This window comes from Pinus tabuliformis, chromosome 2_1 (genome assembly GCF_031772625.1).
Source record: "Pinus tabuliformis cultivar Carrire ecotype Pingquan chromosome 2_1, CPIR1, whole genome shotgun sequence".
Taxonomy (NCBI): domain Eukaryota; kingdom Viridiplantae; phylum Streptophyta; class Pinopsida; order Pinales; family Pinaceae; genus Pinus; species Pinus tabuliformis.
In genome coordinates this window covers 933,309,423-933,325,957 of record NC_142299.1, presented here as the reverse complement: position 1 = coordinate 933,325,957, position 16,535 = coordinate 933,309,423, and the positions used below count along the sequence as shown (strand labels likewise).

General features: G+C 38.7%; 1 protein-coding gene across 2 annotated transcripts in view; it reads left to right on the top strand.

Annotated features, from left to right (window-relative positions):
- LOC149203710 (E3 ubiquitin-protein ligase At3g02290-like) overlaps positions 1-16,535 on the top strand; it is a 201,262-nt gene that overhangs the window by 30,024 nt on the left and 154,703 nt on the right. The window contains exon 2 of one of the 2 annotated variants that reach the window (XM_089403540.1): positions 11,899-12,362. In XM_089403540.1, coding sequence (XP_089259666.1) covers positions 12,357-12,362 — 6 coding nt within the window. In that variant the 5' untranslated portion in view covers positions 11,899-12,356. Of the gene's footprint in view, positions 1-11,898; positions 12,419-16,535 lie in introns of both variants that reach the window. The other variant, XM_089403539.1, reaches the window with a different exon arrangement.

The following is a 16,535-nucleotide window of genomic DNA, read 5'->3' as shown; positions in this document are numbered from 1 at the left end:
GCAACCTGTTCATCTATCCTAATGTGTTGGAGCCTTATTGCTCCCCGTTGTACCATATCTCGAATAAAGTGGTACCTGATAAAAATATGTTTGGATCTGTCGAGGAACGCAAGATTCTCTAAAAGGTGAATCTGACTTTGATTATTGCAATAAATGACAATGGTATCCAACACATGCTCAAATAGCTCACTAAAGAGCTTTCTCAACCAAATGGCTTCACAATAAGCCATAATAGTTGCGTTATATTCAACCTCAGCGGTGCTCAGAGCAACAAACTTTTATTTTCGGCTCATCCATGAAATCGAAGTGGTCCCCAAAGAGACGTAGCACCCTGATGTGCTTTTCCTATCCACCACATTGCTAACCTAGTCAACATCAATATATCCATGTAGTCTTAGATCACCGACAGTGTATCTCAGTCCATCGTTGATAGTACCATGAAGATAGCTTAGAAGATTCTTTGCAACAACCCAATGTATATGATGAGGCTCAACCATAAATTGAATCAATGTATTAAAAGCGAAGCATATGTCTGGTCGTGTGTTCACCAAGAACATCAATGCTCCCACAAGTTGTCCATATTCAGTAGAATTTTCCAAGTTCAGACCAACAACACTTCCACATAGTTTCTTGAAATTTAGTTCCATCGGTGTAGTCACTGACTTGCATTCCACCATGCCACATCTTTCTAACAACTTCACAATATATTTTCCTTGAGAGAGGAAAATCTCATCTGGCTTTTTGCCAAACCTCCAAGCCTAGGAAGTAATGCATCAGTCCTAGGTCCTTCATCTCGAATTCAGAGGTGAACTCCCTCTTACATTGATAGATGAGAGGGCCTGCATCGATCAAAAATAAATCATCAACATATAAGACTAATGTAAGTGGCATTTCTTTTTGAACCTTTGAAGTATAAGTTCAGATTAGCATAACTCCTTGTAAATCCTAGCTTCATGAGATAGCAGTTCTCTCATACCAAAGCCCTAGGGGCATGCTTTAATCCATAAAGGACTTTCTTCAACTTGCATACATGTGTGCTTCTAACTTGCTCTTCAAACCCCTGAGGTTGTTCCAAGTAGACTTCTTCCTTAAGCGAGCCATGTAAGAATGCAGTCTTGACATCCATTTGATGTAGGCTCCATCCTTGATTTGTAACAAGAGCAATCATGGATTGTATAGTGGTGTTTCGACCAATTGATGCAAATATCTCATCATAGTCAACTCCTTCCTTTTGAGAAAAGCCACGAGCTACTAAACGTGCCTTGTATTTCTCTGCACTTCCATTAGCTCCATGTTTAAATTTGTAGATCCATTTTGAAGTTACCACGAACTTGTCCTTGGGTCTAGGCACCACTTCCTAGACATTGTTCTTCATGATCGATTCATATTCCTTAGCCATAGCATTTTTCCATACCTCGTGCTTCACAACTTCTTCGAAAGTGCAAGGTTCGGTTTGAATGATAGTACTCATGGCAGCCAAGTATCCTTGATAATTGGTGGGCTTCTTACTTTCCCAAAGTGTTCCTCTTGGGGAAACTTAATCATCTTGAAGTGTATCCCGGAGCCATAGTGGTCTTTTCTTTGAGGTAGAAGGATCAGAAGGAGGTGGATCAAGTGGATCCATTGGGCCATCAACATTGGGCGTGGGTTCATCCATCGAAGGTTCTTCATGAATTTTAGCAGCATCATCATCCTTCCTTGTGATAGGGAGAGCCCTTTTTTTCTAAGGGTAGTGTCTTCATCAAAAGTAACATCTCTAACTCACTTCCACACCTCTTTGACCAGGTAAATAAATTCAATATGCCTTGGAATCCTCACTATATGCAACAAATACACCTTTCTTCCTAGAGGCTTCCAACTTGTTCCTTTTCTCCTTTGGTACATGAAAATATACAAGACAACCAAAGATTCTAAAATGAGCAACATCAAGTTTTGTACCAGTGAAGACTTCTTCGGGTGTCTTGAAATCCAAGCTTTGATGAGGACTCCTATTTTGAACATACACAACATTGTTCACAACTTCTCCCCATAGAAACTTTGGTAGACATTGATCATGAATCATGGCATAGGTGGCTTCCATAATTGTTCAATTATTTCTCCCTACAACTCCATTTTGTTGTGGATTATATGGAACAATGGTCTCCCTCTTAATACCTGCCTCTTGGCAATAGTCATTGAATTCATTAGACTCATACTCGATTCCATTATCAGTTCTCAATGTCTTGATCTTCTTTCCTGTATGATTCTCCACCAAAGATTTGAAAGAACAAAACCATCAAAATACTTCGTCCTTCTTCTTTAGGAAACAAATCCAAGTTTTGCGGGAGAAGTCATTCACAAATATCACATGGTATGAGTATCCTCCCAATGAAGTCATAGGCAAAGGACCAACGATGTCAGAATGGATCAATTGAAGAATATCAGAGGTTTTGCTCTCACTAGAAGGGAATGGTCCCTTTGTATGTTTTCCAACTGCACAACCTTGAAAAACTCCTTCATGATTCATCTCAAACTCGAGCATCCTTGTAACCATTTTCCTTACACTAGGTAAGGCTTTGTAATGTAATTGAACAAATCTCCGGTGCCATAGCTCACATTGAATAGAGGTGTCATTTGCCAAAGCTCCCAAAGGACTTCCACCAATTTGATAAAGACCATCAACCCTCAACCTAAGAGTAAAAACGTTTTCAAAGTTCTTATTCCATGCACGTACCTTTCCATCAATGAGAGCTACCTTAAAGCCTTTGTCTTCCATCGTAGAAATAGACACCAAATTCTTCTACAAGTCTGGCACATACAAGACTTCCTGAAGATGAATGGTTTGTTTGACCATAGTTCAAGAGAAGAGTAACAATTGCTATCCCTTTCACGGGGTTAGGTGGCATTATCTCCAAGAATAATATTTAAATTAGTCTTCCTCTCAGCTAAATTTGAGAGAACCTCCTTATATCTAGTGAAATGCCTTGAGGCTCCACTATCAATTAATCAATGATCCAAGGTGTCTGGAGGAGAGGTAGTGGACAAAGAAGAAATAAGATAATATTCATGTTGTTTTTCAACAACATTATTTTCATCATACTTGGCATTTCTTGTCCTCTCGGGAGGTCGATTATTTCCTTCTGGAGCAGCAGGAGCGTTCCTTTTTTCTTTGTTTTTTGTTTGTTTGTCAAGTTGTCTGTGATCCTCCAGGCTTCACCTAGTCTTGAGTAGACAAGACCCAGGGGCATCTAATTTGTCAAAGTCACCCGGGGATCACAACCAGCCTGGGCCACACCAACCTAAGCTGATTGGATTTTTTAGCATGCCTCTTCTCCCTATCACAGGGCGCAACCACCCTTCGTGAGGTTTGATCCTAGGTCGCCTTGCTAACGAGGCCCATCCTCAATCGATTGTGTTAGTGGGACTTGACATTCATTTTTCCTTTGTTGTTAGACTTGTTGTTTCTTTGATTGTTGTTGTTGCCCCTTGGAGGATTTGTTGATTTGGGGTAGCATCGGATGTGCTCTAGCCATGAAAATTGGTGGAGAGGCTAAAGCACTTGAGATCTCCAAGGCCCAGAAATGGTTTGGGCAGATTCTAACCGGTTTGGGAGATATTAAATAATTAATATTTTTAATGGAGTTCCTAAGTCTAAACTTAGGAAAAATAAAATATTAATGGGTATTAATATAAAACTGGGTTAGAATGTTCCAAAAGTCATGTATCAAGCCAAATCTAATCTTAGCCGTTGTTTAGAGATATAATCTCGACTGTTGATGGACCAACGAGAAAAGTATAAGAGGATGCTTGAGGGTTAGTTGGAGAACACACCAGAGTGATCAATCATTCTATTCTCTAGAGCAGGGATTGCTAAGAGAGATAGAATCAGTGATCAACAGCGAGGGGCAGTGAATACATAACAGAGAGGCAGAGTTGGTGCCAAAGAGACAGCGCAAAGCCCAGAGAGGTTGACGTAGAGGCAGCTGGGTGCTAGGCAGAGGTAACCAGGAGTTGCATAGAGCCAGGAGAGGCCAGCGTGTGAGATGCAGAGGGTCTAGGGGCTGACACAGAAGCTACAGAATTTGATGCAGGGGTTAGTGGAGATGACACAGGGCCAAGAGGCAGTGTTGGAAGGATTTCGCGGGACAGACTAGGTGCTGGTGAGCTGGATAGGGTGACACAGTCCCTATCAGAGTGACACAGAGCAATGGGAGCTGCAATTGTTGCTGTGGGATCGTTCATCCGGTGATTATTCAACCAGAATATCTGTCTCCGAGGAGAGGTACTACTGGCGAGGGCATTCTCTGTTGGGTGAGCCATTTTTGGCACCCTGGTTGTATTCGGAAAATTGCATAATAATAAAACCCTCTGAATCGCTGCACCAGTTTTCCCGCATTGGGTTTTTCCTGGGACATTGGTCCAAAAATAACGGTGTCACTTGTGTTCTTGTTTTCTTTCTGTTGATGATCTGTAAATGTTGATACTGTACTTGTGTTTATTTTCAGTAATTACATGGTAAATAACTTGTTAAGTAATTAAACAAGTAGGAAGAAATAAACCAGATAGTACAGGAAGAATTTCTAACGGGTTGAATTAGAAATTCCAACAAGATTTTTCTTGTTAGGTAATTCTCTGACATAGTGTCCAAACTTGTTGCAATTGAAGCATCTTCCTTTGCCTTTTCCTTTGAGTCCCTTCTTAGACCCTTGACCTTGCTTTCTTGAATTTGATGGACCAACATTATTCCTCTTTTTAGCATGAGTAGAGAAGGCAGTAGGTTCATTTCCATGTAGAGTCTTATCTCTCTCCATCATCGTCATTTCCTCTTGAGTGCATCTAGCCAAAAACTCATCAAAACTTGGCATCCTGTCATCATTGAGAATGTGGTGATAAATGTTTCCCACGACCTTGTAAGACCTCCAAGTGCAATAAGGGTGAGTTCTCCAATAGATATCAAATCATTTTTCACTTGAGTTATCCTCATGAAATAAGCTTGTATAGACTCCCTGTTATCCATCTTGGTATCCCTTGACTTGTTCTTGAGAAAGAGGATTTGATTTGCATTCTTGACTTTGAACATCCCTATCAACTTATCATACATTTTATTGGAAGTTCTTAGATCAAAATAATAAGAAATAAAATGTTTTTGAATGGAGTCAACTAAGATTTTCTTAGTTTTGACCTCAATTTTTCTATACTTCGTTCTAGCAGCAGCAGGTGCATTTGAAGGAGGCTCCACTACTAACCCTTGTATATAATCCAACACTTCATGTTCCTCCAAAGTCAAATCGAGTGTCATCTTCCATGCATAATAATCTGATTTGTCATTGAGCTTATCCTCAATATGGAAATAAGAGGTAGTGGCCATGGAGACTTGTCCCAACAGTCCTTGTCCAACAACAACAAGTATTCCAACAATAATTGCTTATTTCTTTGTTGGGCTTGGCTTCACCTTAATTTTGATACCATGTTAATTTTTATGATATGTTCTTGCTTGCAACAATTACTTCAATATCTTATTAGCCCAATAATAATTCCACTTCAAATTCCAATAGAAACCACAATAAACTTCAGTAGCAATCATTTAGAATTCACTTTAGATAACCATTGACAGTAATTGCAGATAGAACATCATCAACAATGCACAAGAAGACAAGCCAAGACAATGAACACAAAGATTTATGCTAATTCCAGGGAAAAACCCCACAAAGGGATAAACCCAACCAGTCCTTCTTATTGATTATTATTAAATGTTCAACGGAGAGAGAAAATCCAATTTAGTACAATGATGACAAAGTCAAAGTCAAGACTCTTACTATGAAAGAAAGATGAGCAACCAATATCCAATGGCAAAACAAGAAGCCCAATCCAATTTGTTAGAGTCTGCAATTTTGAAATTGTCAACAACAGTCAATGTGCCCTAATCAATGAAGTCAATGGTTGTCAAATACTAGTCAAACAACCTCCAAAATCCTCAATAAAGGCAACAAGGATCTCTTCTAGAACATGTCAAAGTCAAACCCAAAACAATGGAGAAAAACGAGTCAAACTCTATTAACATTTTGTGGTCAAACTTTGTGGCTCAGCCTGTAGTCAATGCTGGTCAACCTGCCCAAAAATCCTCGATTTGTGTGCTAATAGATTCGGTCTGCCCAAACAGAATCTCTCCAAGTCAAAATGCAATCAAACAGTCTATGAAAGGCTTTAGTCAATGCTGGTCAAAGTTGGCTGAATCTAAAAGTCCACGCATAAATGAAACTGCTCAGAAAACCCTTCACACATGTGGAGAAGAAGCTGCCTCAGATGGTGTACGAACCAATCAGAAGATGAGAGAGAATGTGATGTGAATGAATGTGCCAAAATGAGGACTTATGTTATATTTATAGTGATCATTGTGGGGTCAAGGGTCATGACTTTTCACCAATGAGGCCGACTTGATGATTCCGACTTTGAAGAAAGGCCATTTGTAGGTGTGCAAAAATTTTGATTTTGGAGGAGAAGGGAGATGCGATCAAGGGTGATCCAAATGTGCAATGAGTCATCGAAGGAGGGGCTTCCAAGTGGGGGAATTAGCCCCTAGTTGCACTCTTTAACACCATATTATTCTTTTATCCTTTTTTTAGCTGCATCAACCTCTGGGGCATCATTCCAGGCCGACCTAGACATATGGACAAGGGGAGGTGGGTACTACAGCCTTGTGGACCCAGATAGGGAAGATGATGAAATAGGGCGTGTAATGTGCAGAGGGGGGTGAAAAATGTGGAATGGGAAAATGGGATTGTGTTACCAAAATTAGGGTTTCTTAAGTGGTGCCCATCCTAAAGCTGTAAGCCAGTAGGGGAGATCCCATGGAACTAGGGTTGAGGATTAAGCCCCTAGTTAAAATGGGGAACAAGATTACAGTGAAAACTCTTCCTTCTTCCAAGTCACCCAATAATCCATATCCATGTGTGCCTAAGAGAAACAAGCATAAGCACGCAATTGCATAATGAAAAATCATACATTTAGGATTGGAAGGCCCACCTTCAAACATACGATCTTGATAGATGGGTGAGGGGACATATGATTGGCTCAGGTAGTGGAGACATCTGGCACAATATCAGCGACACTCGTGGCTGTTAGGGGCTGTCGGCGGAAGACAAATCTAGGCTAATACTCTTGTGTCCTAATTTGTAACTAGGCTAATGCTCTTGTGTCCTAATTTGTTGAATATCATTTTGGAAGCTATTTGGTTCTCAATTGCATATCTTACTCATTGTATGGCAAATGATGAATGTTCCTAGTGGATGAAGTTTTGTCTTTCTTCAATAGAACTCCATAAATTTTGAGTAGGTAAATGTTGAAGGTTGGTAGTTAGGGCATCAACCTTTAGCCTCGTTAAGGACGATTTTGGCCAATTTAACAGCATCTAGGGCTCCATAGCCCAAAGGACTAGGCACTAGTCCAAGGAATTTGGTGATCGAACTCCTCTTTTTCCATATTTTCTCCTCCTAAATTTCAGTCCTCTAAAGGTAGGGTAGAAATCTAGGGCTTGTAGCGAAATTTTAGGGAGGTGATTTTTCTGGAATCCAAGAGTCCAAACATCAAGCTCAGGGTGTAGGCTACCTATGCTCCAAGTTTGGTGGGCACCTGTTTGAGTTTCATCCATAAATTTGCTACCCCAAGAGGCAAAACCTATGTCTTTCTCTCTCATCTTGGGGACTTCTTTGAGGGTGGTATGAGTATAGTATTCTTTTGAATGAATCATAAGAAACCCTTTCTTCTCCTTGCCTTGACCTTGAATGTGCCTTTGTCCACGATAATTCACAAAACTCGAAGTCTTGTGCAACTCTTTCCAAGGACTCTTAAAAGGAAGCGAAAAGCATCTTAGAAGTGTCAAAACATCAAAGAGCTCCTTTTAGGGATCATATTTCATCACCTAGGGTCTAGATCTTATGAAATACGGTAATACCTATTATCTTTGCATATCTTGAAACCCTAAGTCTTGAACTCCTTATCTCAAGGCCTTTCTTGGAGAGTGTTTAGCTTCCTTGAAGCTTTGAGTCATTGTTGTGTCTGTCCCAGTGTTTTAAAAATCGGCTGGCTTGAATCGAAAACTGGTCAAACCGGTTGGTTCATAGGCCAATTGGGTCAAACCTGTACAAAAACTGGGTTTGTGCCTCTTCTTCGCTTGAAATTCACAAAAACCCGTCCTAACTGGTCGGTTTAGGACGGAACCGGTCGGTTTATGGTCAAACCGATCGGTTTTGTCCTAAACCGGTCAATTCACTGCCAAGGCCTCGATGGACCCGCATGGTGTCATTTAGGAAGTTTCCTGGGTGTTTTGGAGGGAAAGTAAGTGTTGTTTGCCTCCAAAAACACCCTCTCCAACCCTTTAAAAGGAGCTCACCCCCCTCATTTGCCTCACACATCTCATTTGGAGTTTTTGTGAGTTTGATTGGGAGCTTGGAGAGTGTTGAGTTTTTGTTGGAGTAGTGGAACAACAGAGAGTTTGAGCTAAGTAGTAGTCATCATGCCTCCAAAAGCCAAGGATACTGCATGGGCTCATTGTGATATGATTGATGGCAAAATGATCTGCAAATATTGCCAAAAATCTATTGAAGGAGGGGGTATTAACAGGTTCAAGCAATACTTGGCTGGGATAGGAGGCCATGTTGTTAATTTTAGGTATGTTCTATGCTAGAGCAATTTATTTCAATTTCTTTTCCACATTAGCAATCACATCAGCATAAAGTAAACTACAGATAGAACATAAATATAAATCGCAGAAGGCAAGCCAAGACAAGAGGACACAAGATGTGGCGCTAGCCAGGGACAAACCCCAATGTGGGAAACCCTGATCAATTCTTCTTTTATGTTCTTCAAAGTTCAACAGAGAAAGTGAGAGAGATAGTACATTTACAATAGAAGTCAATCACTTTGACTTTTGATATTGGCATGAGATCAGTTGAAGACATATTGCTTCAGCTGATTCTCTAAGGTGACTCGTTCACCTATCATAATGCTGCATCTCGTCTATTTGTTGCACATTACCGTGTGACAGCTTGCTGTACTGTCACATGTGTTGAACCTTGATCACTGAGCTGCTCTCATTTTCATGCTGCTCATCATGCTGCATCTTCCATGGTCTTATTCATCATCAAGCGGCCCATGCTCATGATCTCATTCATCAATATGCCGCCCATGCTTATATCATCATGCATCATTATGCTGCCCATGCTCATATCATCATGCTGCTTATTATGTTGCCCATGATCTCATACATCATGCTGCCTTCCTTCGAAGACAGATGCTTCGGCTGTTTCGGCAGTTCCCGATAGTTTCGGCTTTTCTGGCAGTTTTGACAGTTCCGACATTTCCGGCTTTTTTGGCTTTTTTTTGGCTTTTCTGGCGTTTTCGGCTTTTTCGGCAGTTCTGGCAATTCCAACGTTTTAGGCTTTTCCGGCAATTTCTGGCAGTTTCAGCTTTTCTGGCAGTTCTGGCTTTTTTGGCAGTTCTGGGTTTTTTGGCTTTTTTGCTTTTTCGGCTTTTCCTTAGGATCTCTCCTCCTACTAAAACCCAAAGACAAGTAGAGAGAGGAAGAGATCCAAGTGTGTGTAGAAATGAATTGAAGTCCTCTTCTTTATACTAAAACGTAGAGGTTGAATAGACACGACTGTTGGGCTTCTAAGCCTACATAAATTGCTGGCCGACTTAACAATTTGTCCATAACATAAATAAATTCATAACTTCATAAATACTTATCGGAATCGAATGATCTTTAGATCAATCCTACACCTCTCAATGAGAGGGATCCAATAAAAATATCAGCTACCATAAATAATATGACCCACATGGAGTTTGGCCTTAGTTGCCAATTTTAACACATGTAAAGCCATGTGGAGCACCAAATGAATTTATAGGGCATATTAGGGCAGAATACCTTCAGAAGTTTGAGACTCGAGTCATTGAACCAATAGAGAAGTTTGTGACTCAAGCAGTTGCAAAGCTTGAGAGTCGAGACTCAACAAACTGAGTTTGATCATGATGAGAAGTTTCAAGTGATAATGTTGATCACCAATATCATATATGTAGACTTGTAGTAGGCCAGTGGCCCCATAGTTTGTAGGCTTTGTTTTTGAACTCTAGAGGCCATTTAGAGCCTCATTGATTATATATTTTGTTGCTGATATGTATTGCACTTGGTGCCATTTTGATATATTCACCTTTACATGGTATATATATGAGCAAACTTTGCATATTTTGTGTCTATTGGTTTGGAATCATGGTTTTAAATCTTAAAAATAGTTTTTTCATTAAAAAATAATTATTTCATGTGTTTTTTTAAAACTGGTTCATTGAGATCTAACCAGTCCCGGTTTCAAACCTGGTTTGACTCTGTCCTTTAATGGGCTTTGTGGAATCACATCATACCTAAATCATTGGTCTATCTACTCTAAATGATTCTATTCCACTGGGACTCCTCCCATTGGTGAAAGTCCATAAAGAGCAGGGGACCTTGACTAACGTGACAATGGGTCAGTGTCCTGTAGTTGTCCCTTAGGTTTTTTCCTTCCTTAGGGCCCTGCTAGATTGTGTTGTAACAGATCTTATTGTACTTAATCTTCTTGTGTAAAGTAAATTTTGGAGTTATCATTTTCAACAGATTATTGTTATCATGATTTAAAGGACTACACTTTTTGTGCAAATGTTTTCAGTAGCTGTGATGAAGCCAATTGATTGAATGGTTATTGGTTGGTATTCGAGTTTGGGCATAGGGATCAAAATAATGCACAACAATGATTTGAATTCCCAAATTCCTGTTCAAGAATTGTGCCATTGTATTGAGATAGGGCAGCATCGCTTTTTGGTCTAAAAATTCCTTTTCTTCACTCAATTTCAACTCTAGATGGTTACAGTATTGCAGCAATGAGGCTTTAACCTTACACTTCATCCTTTTTCACACCACATGTGCAGGTGTGTGCTGTTTGTTTGTCTTCTTATGGGATTTGGGTCAAGAAAATGTGGAGATGTTTATGCAGATTAATCTTTCTTGGCAAATTGTCATATTACAGTGTTCTTGTTTTGATGGATTAATTGCCAATGTTAATAGTGGAGAACTTGTATTTCCTAGTAGAAAATATGGTGCACTGACTTTATGTGTTTATTCTCACATCCATTCTCAAGTGAACTTCCCAAAAACCTAAAGACAGGATTTTTTTCATTTAATAAATTGAAATATAAAAAACAACCGTCATACCCACATATACACTTTATGATGTTGGACATTGCCTGTACTGGCAATACTTTGAAATCCAGTGTCTTTCTTTTGTATGTATTGAACCGTTTTGGATGAACATGACATTTTGTGAGTCATGATGCTTTAGCCCTTGCAACTGATTTTGCACCATAGGTGCAAGTATGAGATGTATGAGCACTTGCTTGTTTTTAACAGTTGATATGTTTTGATCTATCAGATGTGGCATAAGGAGGTATGCAAATCTTTGAGTACTTTACATGTACATTGTATATCTGGTTTGACCTTAAATCTAGAGTTTGTTTTTCTTTTTTCGCTGTATTGTCATGTCTCAAGGGTGATGCAGTAGAGGGAAAGGTTTTGAAATTCCAACCATTCTTATGTGACTAGATTGATAATGTTATGAATTAGACTTGAATGTGATCTTAAGAAGATGAGTGTATGGAATTATACATTGGAAGAATCTACCAGAGTTAAGCTGTGGCTCAGCCAAACTAGAGATGCATTTTACTAAAATGTATATGTTGATCATGTTTTGGGTTAAATTTGGTTATTGTTGCACTCAAATTCTTCTCTGAATAATTTACATTTGATTGTCTCTTGGTTTCGTGGTTCACTGCTTTTTCAAGCATTATGAGTTAAAGTTTCGGGAATATCATTTTTTGTTTTGTTTCATTTGTCAGGAAAAGGAGGACTTGGAATGGGCACTTTTGGTACATGGTGTTGACTTCTTAGTGCTGCAGTGGTTCAACATTCTCTGATGTGCTCACTTGGAAGGATTAAAAGAGTTAATAAAACCTACATAATGACAATCTATAGCAACTGGATTTCATTCTTCATATAAAAAGAAAAGTTGAAGCTAAATGTTTGTTTAGAAATTCTTACAGCTCCAAGTGCATACATTCTATTTGTAACTCATGGCGAGGGTCTGATTGATGACTCCATTTTGGAACTCTTGTTAACCAGAACACAGTAGTAAAATTTCCACAGGGAATGTGTCAGTATGATGTGAAGAGGATACAGTGCAGTGTTTTCTCAACTTTTTCAATTCAAATCCCTTAAAACCAAGAAAAGAGGAGCATGGGTGCTTTATGTTGCTGTCCAAGTCCAGAAGATCTGGAAGAGTACAGCTCTTATCCCAATGGATGTATGTATCAACATTGCTTCTGTCTGAGGTGTTGCATGAACCGAATTCTCACCATGGTATGCCAGTAAAACGATAGATTCGAAATATACTTTGACAGGTCCCAAAAAATTCTTTTTGCATCTTTCTTTGATATTGATGGTGCTATCTCTGCTTTGCTTGTTTGATTTCAAGCTCTGCAAGACCTTTGTATCTAGCCTAGCCTCGCTGAAAGAAGAGTATAACATTTTTGATATATAAATGGTCCATTTGTTTGGATCAGAAAGTGTCAACTATACATTTGTTCTATTGAGTAATTTGTTTATTGAGAATTGCATATCACCTTTCTGTTTTCCTTTTGCACTCCTAAGGATGTATTGAAGTAAGAAGAGGTAATAGTTAGATTGTGATCTTTTATAGATTCATTGGAGGAGTAAACGGGGAGCAATGGTGGTAATATTAAATAGATTAGCATTATGTAACCATGATATAACATGGGACAAATAGTATTAAGGTTGGTTAGGTTGTTCAACCATGATGACCATCTTAGGGAACTATAGATGAGAGAATAATACATGTATTTGGTACATCAGTATCCTATCTTGGGTAAACCTGTCGTGTAATTGCCGCAGGATTATTAATATAATATGGCATTTATTATTCTCTCCATCATATCTTGTGTTTATTATGATGTGTGTATGCACATTGCATTTAGACATCTTATATGGTATCAGAGCCACTATAACATGGATATTCAATAGGCATGTTAAATCTTGAATTCATATGGAGTAGAGTCCAACAGAAGATTGGTCGGGTATTAATCACTTGAGCTGTTTCAGGTTAGCGTGGTTACACATGTGTGGTCAAGGAGATCACACATCCATGTGATATGAAGATTTTGTTCAAGGAAAAATTTCATAATGCCAATGTAGGTAATTATTTGCTAAACTGGTGAGCTTGATGCAACACGCAGGAGAGAGGGGCTTAAAGATTTGTTTGATATCTCTGTTGAACAGGAGATATGGATAATTAGACAAGCTAGGGAAAAATATACATCCAAGAAGAGATAATCATGAATGATTTGGCAATGATCACTGGAGCTGATGAATCTCATAAGAGGGTGTCGCAGATGGAAAATTGTAGGGTATTATTAGGGAGTTTGAGAAGATGATTGAGATTTGGTTAAAGAATAGATTGTTTGTTAGGGTTGTGACACTGCAGGATTGTGTCTAGAGTAGGCATACAGAAAGGCACACCATAAACGATAAGATGATTACCAGGGCATGGACATGGGAGTTCTGTGGGCTCAAATGTTAAGAAAACAAGAGTATTACTGGGAGAAATTGTGTTGGTGTGAGCCTGTGATAATGTAGGGAATTACTCTCATTTCTAATCGCTGTGATACAATACTCTTGGCACAACAAATCTGATGCAGAGCCTGTGATAATGTAGGGAATTATTCTCATTTCTAATCACTGTGATACAATACTCTTGGCACAGCAAATCTGATGCAGGTAAAAGGAAAGAGGTAAGTTTATAAAAATGATTATTGTCCATGTGTATGTGTGTTTTGTTGTGGAGGTAGGTTTATTTGGTTGTTTACTATTTACTGTAGACTGTGGTATTGGTTTGGATGATGTCTCAGATTTTGGTGTTGGGTTTGACCATTCCAACACTAGCCAATGAATGTTGAAGATAAGATCAGACAACAACATCTGGAAAAAAGTTTTGGCTATGCTTTTGACTTGTAAGTAGGTCAATTCAAGTAGTAGGGAATCTGTGAAGGAGGGAGTATATATCTAAGCTGGTCTGGGATAATCTAGTTCAAAGCCCCTTAACAGATTCCGGTTGAATAGTTGATCAGCAATTGTTTAGTTATTGGGAGCTTTATTGGAGTTCTTGTTTGGGAGGGGTTAATGGAGGAGTAAACAACACCTCCAATGTTAATATTAAATATGTTGTATATAATGTGAACATGGTTTAATGTGTAACAATCGACATTAAGGTTAGTTAGGTGGTCTACCATAACCATCTTAGGGTGCCATAAATGATGTAATATGTGATGAGATAGGTGAGAGTATGTTGTTAGCCTACCTCAATCTAATCACGTGGTATAATTGTTGCAACATTATTAATAATAATATCATATATGGCATTTATTATTCTCTTCTTCATAGCTTCTGTTTTTTATTGTTGTGTGTATTATAAGTTTCCCCTAAAAAATGTTGAAGGGCGTATTCAAAAGGTGGATATTGCATATTATATAAAAATAGAACATGTATTATTTTTAAACTTCATGGATCTTTTAATTTCAAAGGTTGCAACTTGTATCTTTTAACCCTTGTCAATGGGAAACCGAAAGGGGTTTATGAGTCATCCGTCCATTTGAAAAATGGGATCCACCATAGGATCCCTATGTGAAATTGAATTGTGATGGATCTTCTAAGGGAAACCTTGGTGAAACAGGGTTTGGGGGCGTATTTAAATCTCAATTTGGGAGTGTAACAGTTTGATTTTCTATAAATTTAGGGACAATAACTAATACATGGCTGAAAGCTAGCAGTCAAACATTCCTTTAGAAATAAATAATGGAGGTATGCTCAAAGGTTATAGATTGTTTCAAGCCTTACTTCCTATGTTTTCTGTTACCCCTCCTTTTAACAGGGGTACGTACAGCGATTTTTAACAGATTAGCTATGTGACAAAGTATTTAGAAAGGAAGTGTGGTATAAGTAGAAAGAGTCAAGACCGTAAATTATCACCTTCTTCAAGAATATTTTTTCGAAAGCCCGACAGAATCCAGATGCTGCAATGAGCATGGGAGTATGTCCAACCACATTGAAGAGGGTATTTTGGCACCATGGAATTTCTAGATGGCCATCACGAAAATCAATTAGGTGAAACATTCATTACAAAAGATTCAAGGTGTGATTAATTCTGTACAAGTAGGTAGAACTTTGACATCAGATGCAACTACAGGTGATAGCATGAATGCAGCTACCATGGTTCAAGGGGTGCAGATGCACAGTGAGATTCTCTCTATTCATGGCAGCTGGGCTGTTTCTTTGGTTGATACATTACCACTTATCTCCGAAGGTGCAGTAACAATTGGTAAAACAAATCCAGATGTAAACACAAACTTATGGGAAAGATGCAAATAAAGTAATTCCTGTTCCACATATTATATATGTCATGGATACAGAATATGGAAATATTGTTTGGTCATTTTCATCTGGCTGTTCACTTGCATCTCACCAAACATTCTCTTATGACAAAAATGATGACAATTCCACAGTGGCCATTGGTGGAGAGTTTGAAATAGGTTACACAGTTGTGAATAGGGGACCTTTTTTTATTCTGTGGAAAAGACTGGAACTTGGATGCCTTTGATAAACATTATGGGGCACAGTATCTTCCAAAGACACCAAAGAAGTTGTTGATAATACACCTCTTATATCACCAGATGGATCACTTATTCTTGGATCTAAAAGAATGAAAACATTTCTTATTGATGCCAAGACTGGAAATATCATCCGTAGATATGATTCAGGGTCTTCACTATCCACAGATGAAGAAGACATGATTTTTCATGATAAATCCATGGTTTCTGATGAAAATATTGGTAACAGTACAGATTTTGGAACTGTTGTTTTTTCTTCTATAGAATCAATCTTCATCACACAGACAGATAATTTTTGCGGTGATACAAAAAAAAACACAGCAAGAGTTAAGTGGAATGTGAGCATTGCAGAAATTGATGCCATTGGTATTGGTTTTTCTGGGATGATGTTGGAAGTAAGTGGTAGATCAAAATATAGTCCTCCTTTCTCTCGTTCATATTGGTGAGGTTCCAACATTCCCAAAATAAACTTGTGGTTGTCCAAAGAAATTTAAATCTTGCAGTCAGCCCTGCATTGATTTTGTTAACAACTACAGTACTGAAAAATTTCTCTATTGGAAGCAACTGAATTTCAAAGGTTCTCCACTTTGGCCATGACTCTGTTGTTTCAGGTCAGGACTCAAGATATTGTAGCAGTGATGACAGGAGATGAGATGAAGAAGCAAGATTGGTTTTTTGACTGCTAGAACCTCTTGGTGCCTCTAATCCTCATTCTACTGACATCTTAATGCAATTCAGAACTTTTTCAACAAATGTGGAGAGGAGCTCGAGGCACGGATTGATGGGAAACCATAGGA